Source organism: Colossoma macropomum, unplaced genomic scaffold (assembly GCF_904425465.1).
Source record: "Colossoma macropomum unplaced genomic scaffold, Colossoma_macropomum, whole genome shotgun sequence".
NCBI lineage: Eukaryota > Metazoa > Chordata > Actinopteri > Characiformes > Serrasalmidae > Colossoma > Colossoma macropomum.
The window spans coordinates 20,025,958-20,052,310 of NW_023494803.1; the positions used below are offsets into that span (position 1 = coordinate 20,025,958).

General features: G+C 36.9%; 1 protein-coding gene across 2 annotated transcripts in view; it reads left to right on the top strand.

Moving 5' to 3' along the window:
* The first annotated feature begins 1,211 nt into the window (after window positions 1-1,211).
* Window positions 1,212-26,353, top strand: part of ltk (leukocyte receptor tyrosine kinase) — a 115,382-nt gene continuing 90,240 nt past the window's right edge. For both annotated transcript variants that reach the window (XM_036592678.1, XM_036592679.1), the window contains exon 1: window positions 1,212-1,572. In XM_036592678.1, coding sequence (XP_036448571.1) covers window positions 1,518-1,572 — 55 coding nt within the window. In that variant the 5' untranslated portion in view covers window positions 1,212-1,517. The remainder of the gene's footprint in view (window positions 1,573-26,353) is intronic.

Genomic DNA, 26,353 nt, shown 5'->3' on the forward strand with positions numbered 1-26,353 from the left:
TTTCAAACTATTTTTCAAAATAAGAAATTATTATTATTATTATGTTTGTCTTGTGTTATTATATTTCTTTTCATCTGTTCTGTGATGTGTGTATATATATATATATATATTTATATATATATATATATATGTGTGTGTGTGTGTGTGTGTGTGTGTGTGTGTGTAACAGTGATATATACAGTTAAAATTAATGTATTAATGTTATTTATTTTATTCTAAGTGTTTTTCAGAGCAAATTACTGCTTTTTTAATTTTGCTCAGGTACCTAAAACTTTAGAAAGCATAATGCAGTAAGGTTTTGTGACTTCCCGCCATTGGCCGTGCTGTCGTGGAGCATGCAAAGAGGCTCTTGGGCGGCACTGCACTTGTGGTAGGAGAGACATTTATTGTAGAAAAGTTGTTGTTATTAGTTTAACACATGCAGCAGTATTGGCTTTGTGTTTGGGCTAAGGGAGAAAAGAGTGGGGCTTTATGTGTCTACCATCAACTGAAGTTGAATGGCTATTGGTGACCTGCCCTGCTATGCTCTGTGCTTGACTAGTTTGACTGTGATTTAGTCTGTGATTTTTTTCTGCAGAATAGAAGACGCTTCTGATATACATGTGCAGCCAGTTTTGGAGGTCTAAACGCATCATTTGCATGGAGCAGTGGTGTGGTTTGGTCTGGCAAGAGCTGCTTCGGCTGGCATTAGGACCGAGTGGTGGGCCAGCAGAGAGACAGAGAGAGGAGCGGCTTTGCTCAGAGAGAGACAGAGGGGCAGTGGAGCACCTCCACTTGGAGAGGGGGGGCAGCTCCACTCAGAGACAGAGGGAGGAAGAGAGAGAGAGTTAGAGAGAAGGAGAGAGAGTGAGGTGGGGAGAAGAGCTCCTCTCAGAGAGAGAGAGGGGAGCAGCTCCACTTAGGGAGAAAGAAAGAGAGAGACAGAAGAGCACCTCCACTCGGGGAGAGGGACACAGGTCCACTCAGAGAGAAGAGAGAGAGAGAGAGAGAGAGAGAGAGAGGCAGCTCCACTCAGAGAGAGGGAGAGGGGAGACAGCGAGAGGGGGAGAACAGCTCCTCTCAGAAAGAGACAGAGAGAGAGAGAGAAGAGCAGCTCTACTCACAGAGAGAGACAGAGAGAAAGAAGAGCAGCCCTACTCAGAGAGAGAGAGAGAGAGAGACAGAGACACGGAGAGAGGGAAGAGAGTAGTAGCTTCACTGAGAGAGAGAGAGAGAGAGAGAGAGAGAGAGAGGGAAGAGAGTAGTAGCTTCACTGAGAGAGAGAGAGAGAGAGAGAGAGGGAGAGAGTAGCAGCTCCACTCAGAGCCCCAGAGGCTGCAGCATCAGCAGCACCATGAATCTCAGCGAAGCCCAGTGAGAAACGAGCAACTCCGAGGAGCTGGAGAAAGTGGATGCTGAAGGAGCGAACATCGCTGACTTTTGTTTTCATACAGTTTATATTTTAAAGCCTCCACAGGAACAAAAGTGGACAAAGGTTGACCGCGGTTTATTTCCAGGATCCTGTTCCGGAGGGAGCCATGGATTACTGGCCTGAACTCACTTCACTTCAGCTGGTCTTGCTGATTTTAACAGGTGAGTGTTGAACTCCACGAGCTCAACGAGTACTTTACGGGTAACGTCACAGCTGTAGAAAATCACTGAAACTTGGGCAAACTTCCGACTAGTCGAATCGAAAGTGCGCTCTGTATAAGTATAAAGTGTGATTTAATTCCTCCGTGCGCTCTGTTACAGTGCTGTAGTCTAAAGGCAGACCGACTGTATTGGTGTTAGCTGTTAGCCTGTGGTGCGCGCGCAGCATTATTTGAATTCATGAACGGTTATTTGGGCTGGATTTTATTTCAGCGTTGAATGTTAATGAGCCTGTAGTGCTATGTTTTCATCCACTGCTCTGTGCTGCGGTCAGTAGATTTGCTTTGACCGTTTGCTCTGGCTGCCTCTTCAGTCATAACATTTCATCACAACCGCAGACGTTTTAAACTCTTATTAAAATATATGGTGAATTTATAGTGAATTTAGCTTTAAAATAGCCTTAGCTATGAACATATCTAGCTACAGAGCACAGTCGATGAACTAGCTGAGTTAGCTAACAGTGTTAAGCTGTGTTGTTTTTTATTTTTTAAACTTAAAGTTAGGTTTCTACTCTTGTATTTCGGCTGATAGTTTTTTTTCATCACAGTAGTTTGACTACTTAGCAGTACAGTTCCTCCTAGCCTTTTCTATATGAGAATAAAATGCTCATATGCCCTTCATTAGCCCAGTAAAGAAAACCTCAGGCACACCAGTGAAGTGGTGATGGGAGAATAACCCAGTGGTTTAATATGAAGTGGTTTTGATGGAGAAAATATGATAAAGCATGCTATTATTTCATACAGGTGGTGAATTGAAATGGAAATTGTGGAACACTGTCTAGATTCCAGTTTGAATGTGTCAGAAAGCATTTCTGTTTATTCCTGCTGCACACAAAAACTATGCTGCTGCATATTCAGTAGACATTTTGCACTATACTGATGTTCCAGAGATTCTGATCTTATGCAAGGGTCCTCTGTTTCTGTATGGTCATTCCAGTTGACTTTTTGCCTTAGCAGTCATTGCCAGAATGTTATAACTCTTTAAGCTCAACCGTGACACAAAGAACACATAAACGACCTGTAACAGTAAAAAACGGATGGCTATATAATACTTGGCCCAAGTATTTAACTCCTGTATCTCATAGGAGGATTCTGGAAGGACGCCTTCTGCCATACGTGTCCCACAAAAACACTCCTTTCTGTTCTCAAATTGTTGAAGGGTGGAGCACAGAGGGACGCTTACCGAGTGACCAGTACAAAAACATAAGGGTCATGAAAATTGTTACATATTTTAGAGTGCTTGCTTAAAGATGGTCATTTTAGAGTTGTATCTCAAAAGAATGAAATGTCAACTAGAATAATAATGTGTCAGTGGAGTTATTGAGGCTGGAGCCTGAGACCTGTAAAAGTGCTTTTGTTTTTCGTTCAGTTATACCCATCATCTTGGGACCCAACACCTTTTTTTTTGCCAAGAACAGTTAATGCACCTCATCTTAAGGGACGATGGTTTTACGATGCCAATGTTTACGAACAATAAAACATTAGTGAGTGAGTGCTAACAGATGGGGTTCTGTACACTCAGTTCTGATTTGTCTGGTTTAATTAATCTTGTGACTAAATGCTGTATAGGCCTAGTGGCTTTACTAGATGTTTAGTACATCGTTTTGCATTCGAATAATCATTCTTTATCATATTCATCTGTTTGCCTGAGACCTATGCTCTTAAAAATAAAGGTTTCTTTTTAATTCTTGACCTGGACATGTAGTTCTTGGAAAAACAGCAACTTTTGTGCTCTGCGACAACAAAATCCTCCACAGCTGACCAATCAGAGGATCGAGAATTCCTCATCACTTATCCAACATTGAGAAAAAGGTAGTTTTGGCTGTCTTCAGACACAGTGAATTTTATTGTTAGGATTTTTTTTTATTTGTGTGATTTGCTGAAGAAATAATTTCTACATTTTCTATAAATTATTTTATATGTCAGTTTTGAAATCTTTATTGATCACCTTGTTTATTAGTCTTGGTGTTTACTTACAGTCAATCAAATGTGTTACCTGCCACCATAAAAAAATGCACAAAAGCACGATATGCACTAAAAAAATCAACTGTAATCAGTACTGTGAAAGTAATGTTTTTTTGAAAAAAAAAATGCATGTAAATACAGCTTGCATATATTGTATTTTAACACTTGTTGTTAATTTACAGAAAATATAATGTAAATTCACACAAATTATCACCTTTATTTCACAGCCATTTGCATATATTTTAATGATTGTTGTTGTTATTGTGATCAAACACTGTGTGTCTAGAATAGTATAATTAGTTGAACTAGTGAAACTGTTGAATTACATTAAAAGGCAGTATTTCTAAGTAATAAAATGATGCTGATTGGCGTTTTACTGTTTTTTTGCGTGTGCTTGTGTGTGCTCATGTTTAGAAAGATGTTGTCTGAATGCCTGCATAGAGAACCAAAAGTGATTGTTCTGATCAAAAAAATCCTTTCTGGCACCTTTGTTTTTGAGAGTGTACTGCATTACTTAGTAAGGCGTAAGGATTTTTGACTATACAGTTAACATTCAGTTCGGTTTTTTGTATTTTTTTGTGTCAAAAATGTCATGATCATACATTATATACTACATACTAGAGTTTGAAAAAACATACTGTATTGAACTTGCTGACCGCAGTGGATTTGTCTGTTTATTTGCATTTACTACTAACAAGATTTTTTCCCCAAAGTGCACACGGTAAGCTTAAGTGGAGAGTCTAACATCTGAGGACTCAGCATATGTGTTGGATATTCTTGTTCTGCAGATTGCTGAGATATTTTTCTCTACAGAGAATGCCTGAAGACAATCAGGGCCCTGTTTCTGCTGTGTTTCATAGTTGTGCAGCGCTTTCTTTGGGTCTGACCTGTGCTTTTAGTCCAATTGAATAAGCAGATGTTGTAACCGGAGGACAAATGAAACCTAATTTGATGTTACTCAGGAGAATATCATTGATTGATTTATATGTTTAAATTCTTCACTGAGGCACTGAGACATTCTTATTGAGATGTTTGACCAGAGACGTTGTGGAGACAGGGGTCTTCATGTTTACAGTACATTGTAAAGAGGACAGTTTGCTGCAAAAATGAAAGCTGCCACTCTGTTTGTGCTGAACAACATCAAGTGTAGAACAGCTCCATTCCTAGCTACGTCGTTCCTAATCTGTCCAAAACAAGTGAAACTTTTATGTAAGGTTCACATGTTGCTCTGACTTAGTTAGCCTACTTTTGCCTATTTTGGAATTAAGCATTTTGTCTTCCTGTCAACATAAAGCTATAAATTTTACTGTTGTTTGTGACTTGTTGTAATCAGTCATCATTGTAACTCTTAGAAGTTTATAAATTATGATTTTCATTTTGCAATGCTGGGAAAATGTAATTATGTAATTACATATTTATTATATAATAAGTTACACAATTAATGGAGGCTTGAGGCTGCACTTCTGACTTTTTCCACTTGTTTTAAAGTCAAGAAAAGACAAAAAGTAGCAAAAAATGTAAATGTTTGCAAAACAAGACTTTACACATAGCAGTAATATTTCATTAAATACAGATCATAAAATATCTGGAGCTAAAACTATGGAGTATTTTCATTTTCGAGTATTCTGTTGAATGTTATTCAGTAAGACATGTTTGAGTTTAATAACTGAATAAAAGGAACTTCTTATTATTATTCCTATTATTATTATAATTAGCAGTAGTAATAGTAATTCTTTTTTATTTGTTTAGCTTTTCAAAAACATGTAATTGAAATACTACAAGGTAATGGATAACTTCACTGATGAATAATTATTTCCATATCAATTTGCATTAAAATGCTAAACGGGTGATCCAGCCCAATCTGGCAGCCCTTATCAGGTTGCTGGCTCTGTTTGAACTGCAGTGAGCGGTTCAGGAGAGCAGAGGAAACAGCATGTATTGAACCATCATCCTAAAAATGAAAACAACTTGTTCAGCTCTTGTTGGCGAAGAGAGGAGTAATCAAAGTTTTTAAGCCTCTTGAAATTGCTTTAGACCAGAGCACACACTAAACTTTAATTCCCTACTGATGTGCATGTGTTCATAAAAGTAACAAACGTTTGGCTTATTCAGATGGCTTTTCTATTTTCACATGTTTAAATTATTTAATTAATTATGTTTTAATTACAATTTATTAAATAAAAATATCTTCTACTTACAAACTGAAGTCTGGTATCTAGGGATATATATTCCAGCTCATTTTGATATTTGAGCATCCATAAGACTTTATGAACAGATACCCAGTTAACTGTATGGAAGGAAAACAATGACCTTTGGCCAAAAATAATATAGGGCCATAGTCTTACCTGTTTGGGTGACAGCACTGGTGTTGCACAAAAATACAGCGGCTCACAGAGGAACGTTTTATTTTTCAAAAACAGCTGAGCGACATTCAAGGTTTTCCTGTTGGATGAGCAACAGAGACTGCCTGTTCAGATAAGCTGAAGAGTTAGCAGAGATAACTAGTGTCACATTAGATGCTGTTGAGGACTTGTTGTTTTCTACATGAGGTGTTTTCTCCCCAGTGCTTCGGATCTGTTGACTTCACATTATTTCAAACAAAATGTGATCAGTTAAAATAAAACGGTACTCATGAAGCTTATTTTTTACCAGTGAAAGCAGGCACTGTTTTTTGAAGGCATGTGGAATGTTTGTGTTTGAGTAGCATTTTTTTGGTTAATTTTCAGGCTTGGCAAGTGCGGCAGAGCACTCGAGTTGCAGCTGTTTTGGAGTAAAAACATAATTTTTAACATGGTTAATTGCTAAATAACATTATTTTGTTCTGGCTCATTTTCATAAAACTATGACTACATTAGGGATTTTCTCAGTCCATTGCTCTGGAATTGCATCTTGTAGGCTGGCCCAGTAACTCTCCATGACTGTCTAAAGTTGGCTGTATTTTGTTTTCTTTTAAACGTTAGTAATCATTTACTTTTTATAAGCGTGTGTTTAATGATTTATGCCAGCTTCCATCTGAGGCAAATCCAGTAGAAGTGGAATAAATTTGTACTAATGTTAATGTGAAGTTAGTTTGTCACCCAGCCAAAGTTTTTAAACTCATTGTGGTCATATCACTATGATCTGTGACAGCTCTGGATAGTGGATAAGCTACAACAAAAATAAATATGGAGTCATGCAGCAGTTATTTGGCAGAAAAATATATATTTATTGTTTCTGGACATAGCTAACATCAGCCTGAGCAGCTAGCCTCGTTAGTGCTACACGTCCTTAACAAAGCCTGGGATGGGAGGGTTACCTGAACAATATATTAAGGTACAGATTACTGAATACCTATTTAAAAATGTATTTTGTAGCCTAATCCAAATGATTACTATATTAAGGTAATGTAATCTGATTACTTTACTTTTGTAATACTTGTCTTTCTAAAGTCGTATAATTAAATAAAGACAAAATTTTAATAGCAATTATTTTTAACAAGAATTTAACTTAGATCAAGGCAAATGTGAAAACTGCACTGTTTTATAAAGAAAATGATAGATGATAGATGACTGAAATATTGGTCACATTTATCAAAACAGCCAAATCTAAATGAAGCAATGTATGGAAAAAATTCAAACATGAAGGTGACAAATTTGTACAGTATAATTTGTTTGAGTTTACACGTGCACACTCATGAGCAGTGAAAAAGCTCAGAATTCAAGGCATAGCTCCCCAGGAAAAATAACTGAGTAATTTCAACAAGAAAATGAAAAAATTTAATACACTGAGACCAAAACCTCTGAGACTAAAGTGCATGGAAACAAGTTATCGCTGCAGAATGGTCCAGTTCAGTTCAACATGCAAATACAGTGCAGGTAAGAACTATGCCCTATTTATTAAAAACCTGTTGCTTACTATACCAAAATCAGAAAATCAATCCGGTAGAAATCCTCTTTTGAGATGCCTCATCAACAATAATTATAAACAGAGGCCATTGTAAAAGCTCTATCTGGTCATTATTTGTATTTTATCTGCTAAAAGCTCTATAAGGTTTCATATTGGTTCATTGTACGTGGACTTTGATGACTGTAATTTGTAGATGCTCCCTCAGCTCTCAGTGGTTTTGGAAGGGAGATTAAAAGGTCATTAATTACACACAAAACCTAAGTGGGAGCTTAGTTACCAATCATGATAATTTACATATATTAACATCTATTAACATTTCGTACCCGTCAAATTATACATGCAAAAATGAAACTAACTCCGCCGCTCACGAGACTTGGCCTGTGTTTCTAAATGAGTTCATTTGAATTCACTTCAGTGTTAAAATCTGGCAAGTTAACCTTATCAAAAGTTCAGATCAGTTTGCTGCTCTGGAATCTGGTGTTATGTAAATCCAGAGTAAATCAGATATGTTTGGGAGGAGCTGCAGATCCTAAATAAAATAAAATACTGAAATTTTTAGATTGGCTGAATAAAACCATTGCATTTCACAGAATTGCTGGTTTGTATAGTTTTTCTATGTTCACACAATGAAATGTAACAAATATCTGATTTTCAGTGATTTCAGTATTCGGATGCTGGCACCTTGAATGGTTAAACGAGTACTTGAGTGACTGTGCACATTCCTAGTGGTATCGGTTGAAAGTTTAAAATCTGAACATTTGAAATTTTGAAAATTCATGAAATTTTGACAAAAATGTTTCAATGAACTACAAGTTCACTGAAGTCTGAGAAATAATTGGTATTGTATTACACCATGTGGATCAAAAGTGTACATTATATGCAAAATTTACTGCTGAGTCATTAAATCTGACAAAATATGACCATGGATATCGCAGATCCATGGTTATATTTTGGACTTAAGCATTCTGCCATCATAAGCCATCATTTCTACTGTTGTTTTTTACTTTGTTTAATGAATAGGCTGAATTGGGCTTGAATATCTCTCTTTTTTAAGCTATTTCTGTCTATACTTGTCCATATCATCACTGCCTTTTGCTGCTGCCTTTTGATTTCAGCCACCCTGGAACAACAATAACAGCATCTTGAGGCATCATGGGAATGCAATATAAGTGCCAGTATAGCATGGACCCTATTCATGTCAAATGAGTCTTAAATTGAGTCTAAGTGAGGCTTTTCACTGATCTCTTGAAGCGATGTTATGTTGCAGGCAGTCAGATGAAAAAAGTCCCTCTTCGCAGAGACATTAGTCTTTATTTTTAGGTGATTGTCTGCACGTGCAGTAGAACCAAAGTGGCACAGATAAATGTGGAATTTTCAGCCTGGCTCCATTAACCTGTCAATGGACCTGGCTAAAAATCGACGACACAGAGAGGAGCAAATTGAGAGGCTGGGTTTCTTGCTACCCCTAAATCAAATTGTTACCAGCAGTTTTTCTAGGCCACCAATCAGATAAGACTCCACTTACCAGCAGAGGTTGCTAGTGTGTAGTCATCCAATGCATTGTTAGTTGCTGGGCATTTAAGCTAATTTCAGACTAGACACTGTAGCTAAATCGTATGCTTGGAGTTCATCCTTCTTCCGTGTGTTCAGGAGTCAGAATGTTGTCAAGGCACTAAGACTAAGACTGAATACTAAGACTTTTAATCTTAACTTTTGCAGCTTTGGTACATATTTGCTTTTTGTGTTCTTTCCACCTCATTATCAACAATTTCATTGATGTTTTATTATATTAGGAATGCATTATTTGGCAGTGTTGTGTGCCACTTATATGTTTTGGGAGAGGGAAGTTATAATTATTTTAGCTGAGCACTTAAGCTGATTTAATTAAAGATGAAGATAGATGAAGCAAAAGAACAGAACGTGATATTTTATTTTTGAGTTCTGTACATAATGTCTTTCATTATTTTGGCTGTTTGTGTTCCATCAATTTTAGATCATGTACTCTACAATAAGAGGCTATATTTCATCTGTTTCTCTACTTTGTTAGCCTCCTTTACCCTGTTCTTCAATCATCTAGACCCCCACAGGACCACCATAGAGCAGGTATTATTTGAGTGGTGGATATTCTACTAGCTGGACCAATAAAGTAGGCGTGTCTAAGAAAGTGGACACTGAGTGAACACAGTGTTCAAAAACTCCAGCAGCACTTCTGTGTCTGATCCACTTGTACCAGTGCAACACCCATTAACACACCATGACCACGTCAGTGAATGATTCACCACCCAAATAATGCCTGCTTTGTGGTGGTCCTGTGGGGGTCCTGACCACTGAACAACAGGGTCAAAGGGGGCTAACAAAATATGCAGAGCAACAGATGGACTACAGTCTGTAACTAAAGTTGCAAAGTGGTTTTAAACAATGAAGCTTTCATGCATCTAGTTCCACGTTGTGAGTTGCCTGCAACATAATTTCCAGGCTTGACACACGGCTTGTGTTTTTTAAAACACTGTATTGTTCTCACTATAAAGTCACGCATATGGTATGATTTAAATATTTGCAGCATGTTTATTATCTTTATATATATTTTTTCCAGCTGTCATTGCTAGTCTTTTCTGTGTCAATGTATCCATGCTTCTCTCTGTCTATTCTTTATTATATATAAATTCCCAGAAGCACAACAAATTAATCACAAACCGTGTTCTGTAATAAATTTAATCCCTTGGATCCTGAATGAATCTGAGCTTTGTGGAAAATAATGACATCAAAAAAAAGGAGAAAAGTAATGTAGCTAAATTCTTAATTACAGCAGGCTAAAAATAAATGGGGGCACAAGCAGCCATTTAAAATGATATGAAGGGTTATACTTACAGTTGTACTGTAAGTACAGGAAGTACTGTACTGAGTTGTATCGAAAGCATTTTATGATTACTATGATTATACACTAATTTGCTATGTAATTAACAGAAGTTCTTCAAAGAACTAAATACTCATTCTCTGTAATTCTTTGTCCTCACTCCAGAGTACCGGGATGGCTGTGGTGGGAGATCAGCAAAATGATGTGTGAAAGATACTCAAGGAGCATTTCATGTTGAGACTTAAAACTAACAACCTGAAACTAACAAGCTGTGATGCAGGGACTTGAAAGATGTGATATTCAGCTGAATATTGTAGTAACAGCTAAGCTGTAGTTGTTGTAGTTTGACAAGAGAGGACAGAATTGCAGTAATCTAACCGGCTGGTGATAAATGCATGCATTAGCTTAGCAGTATTTGCCTCAGAAAGAAAAGGCAGAACAGAGACATTGCTTTTAGATGGCAGCTGACTGACACAGTGGTGAAGTTGATGATATGTGTATTAAAATTTAAATCACAGTCTCTGCAACAGACCTAATTCAGCTGAATTAGTTTTCAGAGACAGACTGACTTCAAACTCTCCTGCTTACTAGCCTCTGATCTGGTCCTTTGTTGTTCAAACTCAGGTTTCCTCCACAGTTGAACTCTGTGAACTCTTTGCCACTCTCCAGTTGCTATCAAAGTATCCATGCAACCATGAAGGAAAAAAACATAATCTTTTATTGTTAGCACTAGCGGCCAATATTGGACAAAAGGGCAATAATATGATGTGTATAAAGGCCACCGCACACCATAGGCACTGCGCCGCACAGCATCCAGAAAATCGAAAACTATTGTTTGTAATGAAGGTACACACCAGTGCCGACATTCAGAGAAATGCTAGCTTGGAGAAACTTAGGTTTATTCTCATAGCTGAGAAAGACAGAATTAGGCTTTGGACTTTAGAACTGACTTGGACCTCAGACTAAAATTCTTTTGATTTGGGTGACCATATATATTAATTATGTTCATTTTGTTTATGTTACTATGTTTATTTTATCAAAACAAATGCTTAAACATTCCGTTTTGTCACTAACAAAACAATCATTTCACTACCGAAACCGCCAAATGTTTCAGTTGTGACTGTTTTGGTAGAGACAATTTTAGCTGATTTTGAGCAGAACTCAAAAATGTTTTCTATTAAAACACAAAAAAAAGTTTAATTAATTGCAGAAAATGTCACATCCCAATAAAAAGTACTCTATAATTATTACTGCCAATTATGGCCAAAAATCTTAGCACGGTAAAAAAAAATTCGTATCGTTCGATATCGATACACATTGTGATAAATGTCAAATCATTATTTCTTGCGAGTTTGAAGGCTGACTTTTGCTCCTGAGTGGTCAGTTGCTGTTTTAAACTATCCTTTATGGTCAGAACATGATAAACACTCGCCAAACAGTGGAACATTTCACCAATCTGTCATGGGAGAGTGGGAGAAAGTTTCTGGTGAGCTGTTTTTACCAGCTGGAAAAGCACGGCCGCAGTTTTTGTAATATTCATAATTTAAGAAAGAAAACTGATTATTTTAGCTGTCTGGTGACGAGTGCTCGGCTATCCCGTTACAAATGCTAAACTGTTTAGTTTGCCAACAACGTCAGCTTAGTTCAAACAGCAAACATTAGCTGGCTCGGTACGTCAGTGATGGATCACACCGCCTTACTGCCATCAGTCCTACCACATCCATGTCAGAGCATATCACAGTATTCAGACACCAGCTAGCGACATCTGAGTTTCTCTTTTCTATCGCAGTGTTTTGAGGGGTGAACCGAAATATATCTGCTGTTCGCTGTGTAAAAGCATTAACTGCAGTGTGATTCTCCCGCACCAGACAGAGTCCCCCTTTTAGGTTTAAACTCAAATCAGCACTTTTTCTTGTTTGATCTACAGTAACATCAATTCGCTGTGTTGTGCGAGTGATGAAGCGCTGCTTCAAGTTAGCCAGCTGCTAAAAACAGCTAGCCTAGGAAGCTAGCATTCTCTCACTGTCCAATGCCTTACAGCTTCCTCAGTTTACTTTTGTCTAAATCAGGGCTGTGACTAACATGAACCACCTTCTTTCTTTCACTCTCGTTGCTTGTGAATGCACTAATACTAAAATATGACTAAGCGCTGTAACCGCGCTGTAGTTGTGTGGAGCAGACGTGATTTAACGCTGCTAAAGCTGGTTAGGATGTACAGAAAGGTGAGTTCACTGTAGGACAGTACAGTTACGACTCTTATGTCGTCACTCACATTTGGTCACAGGAGAACAGATCGCCGGTCGCTCCACTCAAACAGGGAATGTAGCTAACTAACTCCACGTTTCAGACGTTGCTAACGTATATTTGGCGACTCATTTTACTCGTCGCAGTCATGTTGAAAAAACATGAGTGCGCCCTCTCGTGGCGAAAGCAGAGTAGTGTCGCTTTTCTTTGCAGTAGAAAACGCCACGGCAGTCGCTGAACGTAGAAGTGTGAGAATGCTCTATTATATCGAACATTTGTCTAACATTTCTTATTTAAGTAGAACAGGAGAGGGAGTGTGTTATCACGGAATAACATCATTTCGGCTCGTGCCGTAGATCATCACAGCCGTGGTGTTATTCGCGATAACACACGACCTCGAGTGTTCTATTGCTTTTATACAATAGTGAAATAAATAAAGTAAGAAATTAATAAATTGGGCCGTGAACGTGTCATTTAATATGTCTTAATGTTAGCAGTTCCTTCAGCCAAATTATAGTTTCTTAACAAGCAGCTTGTTGCTACATCAGAGTAACGAGCTCCGCTCACTGGCTGCACAGCCAGCAGTTCGTTCTCCAGCTCTTTACACAGACCAACACATTAAACTCGTTTTACAGCCCATTTTGTTTGGCAAATGGTATTCGGTTAATTTCTGGCTAATTCCAGGTTGTTTAGGTGTTCTTCTGTCACAGCTGCCGACTGAAAAGCTTGCTCAGTGGTAATGACAGTTTCGGAATTTAGTGTATACTTGGGTGGCTGCCAGTATAATTGGTGGGGAGGATATGTGCCTAAGTTCAGCTTATGTGTGGCAAACACTGAAATTAACTGTAAACTCCTAATTACACAATTGCACTCCTTGAAAATAAATGTGTAAAATTTGGTGTATTCACATGTGTAGCATATTTACTGTGTTTTTAAAAATAATCCTGCGCTATGGTACTACTCCAGTTATCTAGGAGAAACACTGAGGACATTGTATTCTTTATTTTTTGACTTGTAATCATGACTGAATTATGTCCTAAGTTTATAAAGACTTTGTGGAACATCAGTTTTTTGTTGGGATCTAAAGGGTTCTGCCTCTGTTTGTCTTTCTACGTTGCTGTCAGAATAGCTTGACTTCTTGTACTGGGATCACAAATATATTATACTGTTTCCCTCATTGAGCATCCTCACTTCTTCTCATATCTTAAGTATCGTAATACAATTTTGTTGTCAGTTGCACATATCCAAAGGGTCCTGTTGGTTGTTTATGCTTTGAACAGATGGAAGGATGGATATTGGCATGGTCTCTAGACATAGATAAGGACTGTCGTGAGATCCATCAGCCAGATCATTATGTGGTAATTTACTTCTCTTTAAATGCCCACTATCTATCTGTCTAAAGATGAAACACGTTGATTTTAAATACAGTGCATGATGTGGAACAGAGGGACTTCGACGTTATTGATGATGATTTGGGTTTAATGATTTAATTAGTGATGCTGGATAAGAATGGTGGTTCTACTTAAGGACTGTCAATGACATGGACAAAAAAAACTAATTCAGTAACACAGAGGTTTGAATGAAAAATTATCATTACTTCAGTCCTGCTTGACATAGTTGACATAAGCGATAGTGAAGCTTGCCAACAGCTAAGCCACATCATTACTTAGGCCTACAGCAAGCTGGATCCATTCATGTTCCATATTTAATATTTTTGTAAATTATTCTTAAGTGAGCCATCTTAGTGCATGAATCACGTAAAAGCAACATTTGGCAGCTCAAATTATTTTTTGTGGCTAGGACAAAATCTGATTAATGATTTAACAATTGAAGACTGCTCTATGTTAAATGATACTACCTCTGTGGTACTTAATCTAATATGGACCCTTGTGAATATCAGACTTAATGGAAATGCCTCATTGGGTTGTGCAAACAAGCACAGCTGTAGATTTTCAGTTCATAACGTTACACCAGGTTATGAGTGACATAACCATCATTGGTTGAGTCGTTAACAACTTATTTTGTCTTTGTACTTTAAATAATTTTTACAAAACTTTTTTTTTGCTTTTTTATTTTTTTACAGAATTTGTTTACGTAGCTTACAGGACTGTGAAAAAGTTTTAGGCGTCTGAGAACATTATATGTAAAAAGCTGTTTATTTGAGCAGTCAGTGTTTTGCTCAGAAAAAACAATAATATTAGAATAGATACAGGTAGTATTAATACAGTAAGTTAGGGCTGGGCAGCATTACAATATGTATCATTTTCATTAGAAATGATATCACAATATCATTTACTGTGCTTATTGTGGATATCGTCAGTACCTGAAAAACACTTCCTGAACTGAATAAATATTGATAAAAGCTGCACTATGTAAGATTTGGGGATTTGGACCTCTCTGGTGGAAAGGTGTAATTGCATGCATTCGCATTGTGTAACTTCAGATGTGCTTTGGACCCGTTCCCCGAGCAGATAAATCAGATGATTGCAAGTGCGTTGAAAGAGTATTCAAAGAGAACTCAGTCAAAACTTGGTGAAGAGCGTGTCTTCTGAGGATGTAAGTGAATGATCTACTATTGTTATCTTGTCTTCATCAGCTAACTGTATTTTAGCATGTTTTTCTTCATCTTGGCTCATTAATGCTACTTCTTTCAATTTAAAAAATAAACGTACATAACGCTGCTTTAAAAGGAGTGCATAATTCATCCTGTTTAATTGGATTTAGTGTGGAATGTTAAATGTTGAATGCAAATCATTGGATTTATAGTTTTTGATAATGCTTTTTTAAATGGGGCACTACTTTCTCTGTTGCAACTTATCAGATGTCTGAAAAAACACATCATGTATCGTGAAAACTTCTATGAAGTATCGTGGCATTACATTTTTCCCATATCGTCCACCTTAACTATAAATATTGTTTTTATGTATGTCAATGTGTTTGTTAAACCATTTCCAAAACTCTCTTCATGGCAGCCCATCATATTTTGTAATTGTTATCCAATTTCTGGGTTGGCTACTTCATTCAATTAAATCAGGTGTGCTGGTCACGAAATTGAACAAATCTATGCTGTGGCTCAGGGTGTCAGGGAGAAATCTGGAACCAGACCTAACCAGCTTACAAACGGCCCTGTTTCAGTTCTTTTCTTAACTACTAATAAACCGCTAATAAAGTAAAGGATTGGCCCTTAAGGAAATGACAAGACCAAGTGGATGAAGGTTTGTTAAAACTGGTATTGAAACAGAGGGAATGTTTCAACTACTTTTTTGAAAACAAGAATTCTTGTTACTTTTTATTGCTGTTATGTTTATTTGGGTTGACTATAATGTTTTACAGTGTTTTTACAAAAAAAAAAATCACTCACTTCTGAAATAATCTGTTTAAGGTAGATAGAACTTTATTGATCCAGAAGGGAAACTGCAGAACTAAACTGTTTAAATCTGTTTAAACTGGTTATAATTTATTGAAAACAAAATAAACAATAAAAATAGTTTTGTACAGTTTGCTTATTTGCACAGAACTGTAAATTTTGCTTTGTAATGTAAACATAGTGAAACAGATTGTATGTCTGTTTTCCACATACAGAAACTTTTGCTTGTCATATCAATACCTTGTGCCTCCATTTGAATTAGTTTTTTTTATTTTATAACGGCCGCAGCTCTTTATATTGTGTAAATATAAATTTCATTATGAGTACACTAATAGAAGTGGACACTTGGGGGCTGTTTGGATTTTTTTGTTTTACTTTAACAAGGACACGGTTTGATGGTTGTTATTTGTAACAAATATACTGTGATTACAGGCATCATTTTACATTACATCAAATTTTTTGACACCAGGTAAACACACGCTGCTTTGGAATTAACAGCTTACAAAAGTTTGTATCTAATCTTGAAGCGTTTTGCTTTGATGGATCCTCCTTCACATGTGGTGAATAATTGCTGTGCAGTGATCTGGCATGAGTGGTAGCATCTTGAATGAAACCAGCTGCCATCAGAGAGGGGGGCATAACTGCACTTGAGTGTGTCTGTTGCTGTTTGAAACAGCCTCTCAGCAACCTCATACACAGGGATTATCAACTGGTCTAGAATATTTTGGGGACTGTGAGGCATCTGGATTGAACTTTCAGTGTTTGCTTTTTGAATAAGAATAGAGCAAAATCATTATCAGTTTATGACCTTGAACGTAATTTGGGTCTGAAAGGGTTAATTGTGTAGGCGCTGTGAGTCAGTAGGGCTTTTCAACAAAAAGTATTCAACAAAATTCTAGAGAAACTATAGAACTCTGATAAAGTATGAAAATCTAACTTAAATGTCTGTTACAAGCTTTAATTGTCCATATTTAAGGTTGAGTGTTCAACTTTCAACTTTCACTGAATTTGACTGTTGTGCTAATAGCACATATTGGTGATAGCAATGTGTAAGAGAGGCCTTTAATAAAATATCTATTGGTCTGATATTAAATATTTTAAAAATCTTCATACATTTGAATGTGGAAGTGGCACTTATTATGGTTCTGTTAGCATGTGTGATACAGTTTATCCATGCTCTCGATGTGTAAACAGTTTATTCACAATCATTAGTCTTTTACTTTGCTGCAGTAGGATATAATGTTATTGATAATAATCAGGAGCATGACCTGAATTACATGAAATAGAATTATTTGGATTAGAGATTATCTAGATGATGATTTTGAAGCTGCTGTTTTCTATTTTTAATGATGGTTTTGTCTGGGTAATGGTGTGAGTGTGTTTGTGTATGTGTGTGTGTGTGTGTGTGTGTGTGTGTGTGTGTGTATATATGTGTGTCTGTGTGAGTGTGTGTGTGTGTGTATATGTGTGTGTATGTGTGTGTCTGTGTGAGTGTGTGTGTGTGTGTATATGTGTGTGTATGTGTGTGTCTGTGTGTGTGTGTGTGTGTGTGTGTCTGTGTGGTACGATTGCAAGGACAGACTGTCTTTGTCTAAGCACTTTTTAATGTACAGGAGAAAGTTCTAGAAGCCCTTACTTTATGTCTGCTAACTCAAGACTAGCTTCAACCAATTATAGGAAAAATTCAATTATGTGAGCTAATTTTTTTTGGAAATGCCAAAGGCCTGATTCATTGGCTATGAATGGGTGCTCAGAACTGAAGCCTAGCATACCCAGACTCCTCACCACCCCCCATCGCCTATCCCCCCCCCAGCCCCCGCCCCTACAACAACAATCTGTGGGTTTTTTTTTCCTTATTCTGAGCTGATCTATGACTTGCCTTGCTGTACAGAACAACACATACCTACTGCACTACAGCCCAACAGTTGAGAGAATTTTCTCTGAAGGCTGGAAAACAAAAGAAACACTACCTGTATTGTAAGTTGGTGGTCCGGGCCTGCCTTTGCCGTTATTTGTGGTCATTCAGGTTGGAGGACGTTGAAGCTTTTTGAAATGCTCTCTCTGTGTAATCAGTTCACACTACAGCAGCCAGAAGAAACACATGCTTATTGTCTTGCTGGCATCTGGAGTGACCAAGACCAGATTCACTTTGGTTGCCATTTGACATTTTAGAGTTTTTTCTGCTTTCAAGGATTCCTGTAATCACAAAAGCTCTTAGCAAATCATTCAAGGGGCAAAGCTTGTAACAGTGGTGCTTTTGACCCAAAAATATTTAGTGCTTTTCTGTTTCATCCGTTCAGTCTCAACTCTCAGCTCCTTGAGAAAATGAGAAAAAAATGCGAATATTAGAATAAAAACAAATAAAATAAACAGTAAATAATTGCGATTTGATGTATATCACTATGTTAGCTTAATCACTTCCAAAGCTCTCCTTGATTTTACAGTTACCATGCAATACCTGCTTCAGTTAATCAGCCCTTCATTAAATTAAAACTGTGGAATGGTGATGGAATTTAACAAATACATACAGTGACAGGAGTGCAGCTAGAAGACAGGAACCCAACCTGTGTTCTTCTAACTGTATTCTTCTAACAAAGATATTAAGTTAATTTGTTTAACAAAACATTCTTGTTATGTTTTTATTTTATTCAAGTTTGTTTGTGTTCTAATCTTATATAGCATTTTTACCTTGCTTCCAAGTTAAATAGTTTTAAACAATTTTATTTACCTGCTTAAGATACTTGCGCAGCACTGTTTTCCTTAGTGTTTTTATTTCTCCTGGTGTAAAATGTCCTTTGGTTTTTACTTTTTTTCATTTGTATTTTTTAAATATGATTTTCATATCATAAAAGTATGTGTATTTATTGCAGATGTTTTGGTGCTATGCAGTTAATTATATACATTAGTTAACATGCTTTTGATTTCTCACATTTGGCTGTAAGTAATATGTTGCATTTTTGGGATGCACAATATCCAATACATTGGAATGATCTTGGCATAACTGTCATATTATTTAGGTGAGAGCAGTTCTTAAGAAACAGTATAAAATATACCCAGAATTTCAAGAAATAGCAGTTTAAAACACTGCTTTTCTAAAACTTTTTATTGCCTTTATCTGATTAAGAATGATGTGACACAGTAGGCATTTACAAATGTTTTCCATCCAAAAAACAAATAAATGTGTTTGAGAATGTGTGTTTAAGTATTTATAGTGTCAGCCAAGCTTTTCACAGGTGTTAAAAACCACATGGACAGTATTTACATATTTAATTCCAAAAAGTTGAGACGGTAGGAAAAAATGGATTTGGTCTTGATTTGTAAATCCTAATTAACTTTGTTTTTTCTTTATATATGCTTATTCTGTATTTGCACTGCTCCAAAAAAAGTTGCCATAGGGCCATGTTTACCATATGTTACATCATCTTTCCTTTTAAAAATGTTTAGTAATAGTTTGGGAACTGAGGACACCAGTGGTTGTAGTTGTGAAAATGAACGTTTTCCCATTCTTGCTTGATATAACACTTCAGCTGGTCAGTAGTCTGGGGTGTCAGTTGTCGTATGATGAAGGTGCTCTACCGATGGTGGTTTCCTTAAATTGTTGGACTACTCGATCATGCAGTTTTTCACAAAGTGGCAAACCTCTGTGTGAACTCCTATAAAAATTTGCAATTAGTCAAAAGCACAAAAGAGCAGCAACTACCTCTTTGACCTTATTATGGGTACTGAAGTGCAATTGTGTTCACTTTGTAATGCCAGTATAGGGTTTGAAATGTCAGTAGGTGTCCCTAAACTTGATGGGCAGTGTATAACGAAAGAAGATTGTAAACTGTGGTCAGTATTAGTACATCAACAGTGACATTATTTATTGCTTTTCCCAAAGAGTCAGTTAGGTAATAAACCACTTTCTGTTATATAACTAACAAATGTGTTTATTATATAAATGTACCTGTTGACAAATGTAATCAGTATTATTACTCTTTATAATATGTTACCCGGCTTTCGCCCACTGACCGCTGGCATAGGCTCCCGCACCCCCCTACTCCTGCCCCCGCGACTCAAAAGTGCTGTGTGTGTGTAATATGTTACCCACTTCTACATTACTGTTGTGTCATTACAATATTAACAATATTATTTTTTACATCAGATTGAATGAAGCATTGCTTATTATGAATAGTGCTTTTCAGGAAATGAGCACTAATGAGACTTGTGTAGTGCAGCAGTAGTGCAGAGGTTAAACCCAGACATCTCTCAGTAAATTGTGCATAATCTAATCGATCACAGGCATCCATGCAGACTAACGGATCGCAGACATATCAGCAGAGTGCACTTTGACTGTAAGAAACTCATAATAACTGCTTTCACAGTCAAAAGTAACTTTCAGGTCCTGGTGATTGTGCTCAAAAGGAATGTGTGCCTGGGTGTGTTTCTGAAATGAGAAGACAAAACAGAACCTGAAGACCAATTTCCTGTGCTGCAGTCTGAGGCAGAGTGTGCAAAACCTGGAATTTGAAAAGTATTTTGGTTTCAGTAATGATCTACCAGTGTGTATAATCTTTTGCCTTGAATGTGGATTATTAAGAAGGGCTGGTGCCTCGTCTACAGCAGAACTTAGACAGTTATGTAGTTTTTACAGTATCATTAAGTGTGGAAGTGGGTATGTGTTACGGTACAGTATTATTTAAAATGGTAAATGTAAACATGTTGTCTGGTTCTGAGGCTCTAAAGGCCCCCTGTTAAAAAAAATAAAAACAGAAAGAACATGGTTAAATGAAAGTATTTTGTTAAATGTTAAAAGCTAGGGACACCTAGCTTTCCAAAATGTTTTAATAAGAATTAGCATGTTTTCTGTGTTGGTTTTAAAGGGCATATGTCCTACATTTGTCTTGTATTTATTTTTTTTTCCCTGAAGTCCATTTACAGTTTTAAGTTTTATTTTATGAACCAAAACCAGCCATAATTGAGTCTTTCGTGACCATTTTCCAACCTCTCTTTATCGCTTAGAACAGTGGTTCCCAAACTGTGGTACCCCTGGGGTATGTCGATTGATGCTAGGGCGTGCGTCAAAAAAATTCCGACATTAATCTTCATTTAATTTCATTTAATCAGCTGGCCTCATAACTACACAGGTACGTCCCCAATATGAGTGACACAAACAGCTTACAACACAGGGCAAACTCGAGCACTAATAGTTTGGTATTTTATTCTCTTATTATAAAAGGTCGTATTAGAGAAGAAAGTGTTTCACTCCAGCCCATTCTGAGTACCACACATTCAGGAGAAACTAACAACAGTTACTCACTGTTAATTTCACAGTCGTAGACTCTCTGCCTCATACGCATGTGCCCAAATGTCGATGCTACGGCCTTTGATTCCAAATGAAGAAAGTTCAGGCCTGCCAGTCTGCCTTCCTGAGCTCTGACAGGAAATCCAGTGACCTACACCTAGAATATAGAAGTACAGAAACATTCCTAACATTATTTATTTATTAAGTCTTATTCATTTTAAGGTAAACATTAACAAAAAATTCTGTTACTCTGTCAAAAGAGGTACTGCATAAGTACGCTTTTATTCACTAAGGTACTAACAATGTTAATATACCATTAAAGGTATTTAGTATGTTTTTTTCTGAGAGCATATATATGGTGTGATGTGCCATCGCATGATAAACATAGATATGTATTAGGGTGGATTGAGAGAGGAGGTAGTTCGGAAAAGATAACTGTCAAATCATTGTTTAAGTAAAGCCTCTCCATATTAAGAAAGATACATAGATGAACATGGAACTAAGTGTAGTAAAATATCCACAGTTTTAAGAAATAGCTGTCTTATGTTAACAAAATAAATATGTTTCTTTACAGTCAAGAATAATATCTTGGTAAGTGAAACATCTTCATATCACATCATAGTCAGTATATCTAATATTTCTCATGAGATCATTCTAGGAATACTATAAGATTATTCAGCCTATTTCTAGATGATTTTTTCCTTGTTTTAAGTGACTTTATGTAGTGAAAGTGTCTTATCCTGTTGGCAGATAATTTAGCTTATTTCAAGCATTATTTTTTTTAAATAAGCAAAACAATCTGCATTATGTCTAGAAGCAAGCGAATTCATCTGTCTGTGGAATACAATTACGATAGCTAGACTAGATAGACTGCATATCTATACATAGGTTGAGTAATCGTATAATATTTTTGCAGTAAGTCTGGTTGATTTTCTGATTTGCTTATGCACATTTTAATGTGCCATTACTTTTTAATGTTTGATAATTTTGTTTTCCAATATATTAAACTCAGCAAATAAATAGAAACTGGCTCTAAAATTAGCAGAAGAAAGTCATATGTAAATTATTGCATATTGAATCGTAATTATGTAACTACATATTGATTTATGTAGTGGGTTATGCAGTGAATTACATTTACATTCAGTTTATATTCTGTAAAGATGAATTTGAGTCTGACCTCTTTGAGTGGTTGTTGACTGTGTACACTATGCCATGCGATTATTATGCTTTGCATTTTGTGCTAAAAAGCCTCAAGATCTGGCAGCAAGGGCTAGAGATGAATTATAGGGAGCTATTTCCATGTTGATTACACTTGTATCTTAATGCACACTGGTATCCTAACGTTAGCATTCATAGCAATTTCAGTTCAAGGCCTCAGAATAATGCCCGTGCTAAAACCTAGGCATGGGGAAAATTGTTATCATCATCCTCCAATAATTTTGTTAAGACACAGTGCGCACATACCTGAGAAAGTTCCAGGCAAACTTCAGGGCTCAGTCTATTGTGTGATGTCCACACCATAAGCTGCCTTGATAAGATTTAAATAGCAAAACATTGGCGCTGACAGTGTGGTTATGCAGGGCTGTACATATAGCCAAGAATGCAACCAGTGCGCTAATGGATGGTGAACCCTTGAGTGTTACTGTTGGCTGTGAATATGTTTTGAGTAATCTGTGAAAACCTTAATTAATGTGCTACACATGTGTTTATTTTTTTATTTATGAGCTGTCTCACTGATCATAAGGAGATGTGTGCTCCATAGCCAAGCCCACATATTGGCACATTTTCCTAAGCCATTAGGCATTACATATTTTGTGAAGACAACACTGTGAATTTCTGGAAAGCCTAAGGCTGATGAAAAGACTCTTGTTTAAACTTTAAATCAGCTCGTACTCTGATGATATACAAGCTATTTTAATAGTAATTGAAGAACCAAAGTGATTTGTGAAAAATACACACAAACGCTTTTATGTATTTGCCATTATAGCCATCAGATCGTCAAGTGTCTGGGCTTCTTTTGAGCCCTGGTTGTGCTCAAGATTTTTTTATTTTGCCATCTGAATGAGCTTTGCTTTGCTACAACTGCACTTGCACACTGCAGTCTGGATCCTGGAGCTTTCTATAGCTGTTTCAGTGTGATGTCTCTTTTTGAGAAATCCTATGCAAATAAAATGCTGTACAAAAAAAAAAGATAATTGTAAGTCAGAAGTGAAGTCAGATACAGTTAATGTAACAAACAAGTTGTCAACAACTCCTGAACTCCTTACCTTTCTAAAAAGTTTAGTTCCAGCTCTAATCAGCCAAACTTGCCTTATACAGGCTTGTTTAATGTTTTTTTCCAAGGGCGTTTAGCAGCAGTTATATTGGGTTTTAGAAGTCTAGGTTTGACCTGAACTCAGCATAAATGTAGATCTTCAGGGAAGCATTGGTGACCACTAGAGACAGTGTATCTTTATTGATGCACCTTGAAAAAGGAAAACAAAAAAAAATTGGATGTTTTAACTTAAAAAGGTGGTTATCGGGCTGCCCATTTTGATTTAGTTGTACTTCTGATAGTACAAAACTAATTCCAAAAAAATGGGACAGTATGTGAAATGCATATAAAAACAGAAAGCAGTGATTTGTAAATCCACTTTGTAAATCCAATTTAATTTATTTTTTTATTTTGTAAAGATATGCTCACTGAAGTTGATGCATGCAGTAAGTTCCAAAAAAGTTGGGATGGGGCAATTTAAGACTAGGAACGTTGTTAAATGTTGAAAATCCATTTTATACAAGTGATGCACCAATGATCGTGTATAAAAGGAGCATCCGGGAAAAGCCTAGTGAGCAAGAATGGGTAAAAGCGTTCAACTTTGCCAAAAATGTGTCAGCAAATAATCCAGGAGTTTAAGAATAACATTCCTCAACAAGCGATTGCAAGGATTTTAAGTATTTCATCCTTTGCATAATATCACATGATTTGGGGAATCTGGAGAAATCTTTGCTTGTGGAGGGGAAGGCCAAAAATCACAACTGAGTGCCTGTGACCTTAAATGCCTCAGACAGCACGGCATTAATGACTGGCAGGATTCTGTGATGGATATCATCACGTGAGCACAGGAATACTTTTGACAAATTGTCAGTAAACACTGTTCACTATATCCACAGTTGCAAGTTAATACTGTGCTCTGCACTTTGGAAGCCATGTGTTTACAACACCACCGACTTCTCTGGCTCGAGCTCATGGACTGATTCACAATGGAAACATACTGTTGTCTGACAAGTCAAATTGTTTATGAAAATAATGGACGTTTTGTTTTTTAGGCCAAAGAAGAAAAGAAACATCCAGATTGTTACCAGCGTAAAGTTCCAAAGCCAGAGTCTGTCATGGTATGGAGGTGTGTTAGTTAGTAACCTGCACGTCTTTGAAAGCACCATTAATGCATGAAAGATATTTACACATTTTGGAGCATTATATGCTGCCTTCTAGACTACAACCCTATTTCCAAAAAAGTAGGGACGCTGTGCAGAATGTAAATAAAAATAGAATGCAATGATATGGAAAACAATTAACCCGTATTTTTAAAGGAAAATACTACAAAGACAACATAAAAAATAATGAAACTGAGAAATTTGATTGTTTTTTGAAAAATATATGCCCATTTTGAATTTGATGCCAAGAACACGTTCCAAAAAAGTTGGGATGGGGGCATGTTTACCACTGTGTTTCATCACCTCGTCTTTTAACAAAACTCTGTAAGCGTTTGGGAACTGAGAAGTCCAGTTGCTGTAGTTTTGTAAGTGAAATATTTTCCTGTTCTTGTTTGATATAAGATTATAGCTGCTCAACAGTTCAGGGTCTCATTCGCAGTATTTTTCATTTCATAATGGTGACATGTCTGGACTGCCAGCAGGTCAGTTTAGCACCTGGACTCTTTTATTACAGAGCAATGCTGTTGTAATACATGCAGAATGTGGTTTGGCATTATCTTGCTGTGATAATCAAGGCCTTTGCTGAAAAAGACATCGTCTGGATGGCAGCATATGTTGCCAAAACATATATGTATATATATATATATATATATATATATATATATATATATATATATTCAGTGTTAATGGCGCCTTCATAGATGTGCACATCACCCATGCCATGTGCACTAATGCACCCCTATACCATCATGAATACTGGCTTTTGAACTGTGCACTGATAACAAGCTGATAAAGTGGTCCAGAGGGCACAGCATCCATGATTTCCAAAAAGAATTTCAAATGTTCATTTGTCGGACCACAGGACACTTTTCCACTTCGCCTTAGTCCATTTTAAATGAGCTCAGGCCCAGAGAAGGTGGCAGCATTCCTGGATCCTGTTTATTTATGGTTTCTTCTTTGCGTTTTAGAGTTTTAACTTGCATTTGTGGATGTAGCGACGAACTGTTTTCACAGACAGTGGTTTTCTGAAGTGTTCCTGAGCCCATGCAGTGATTCCCACTACAGACTCATGTCTGTTTTTAATGCAGTGCCGCCTGAGGGCCCAAAGATCACGGCCAGCAAAGTTTGCCCTTTAGCGGACACTGTTAGGCTAGTTGGCACTAGCAGCTACAAACCCGATTGCTGGTACAGCTTTGTTCAACAGCTAATTTTACCTAATATACTTCAGTTTCCAAAAGACATATTTTACACAGCGTGATGCAGGACCCTGAGCGTGTTACATTAATGAATATGACAAGCATTGCTTATAATGTTGGACCTGCTGGCACAATCCACTCTGGCAGTTCTACGCTGAGTACAAACTGTTCTGCATGTTCAAGGCAGATCACTGCTCTTAGAGTCTATGTGTTCAGAAGTCCTGTCACTCCAGATTTGTTGACTTGTAGAGAGTGCAGGTGAATGTCCTCTTATAAGGCCTGACCCACGTGAAATTTGCCAAAAGTCAGAAGCAAAGTGAAGTTTTCAGAAGCAGAAGAACGTTTCCAGAAGCAAGAAATATATCAACAAAGTCTGCAAATAGGAAGAAATAAAAGCAAAACTGGCAAAATGAGTAATAAATTTGTATCATAATGAGTTAAAATGAGTTTTAATCTTTTGGAAAAATTTGATTCGATTTAACTGTCATATTTGTCTTTGGAACAAATTTTGTATGT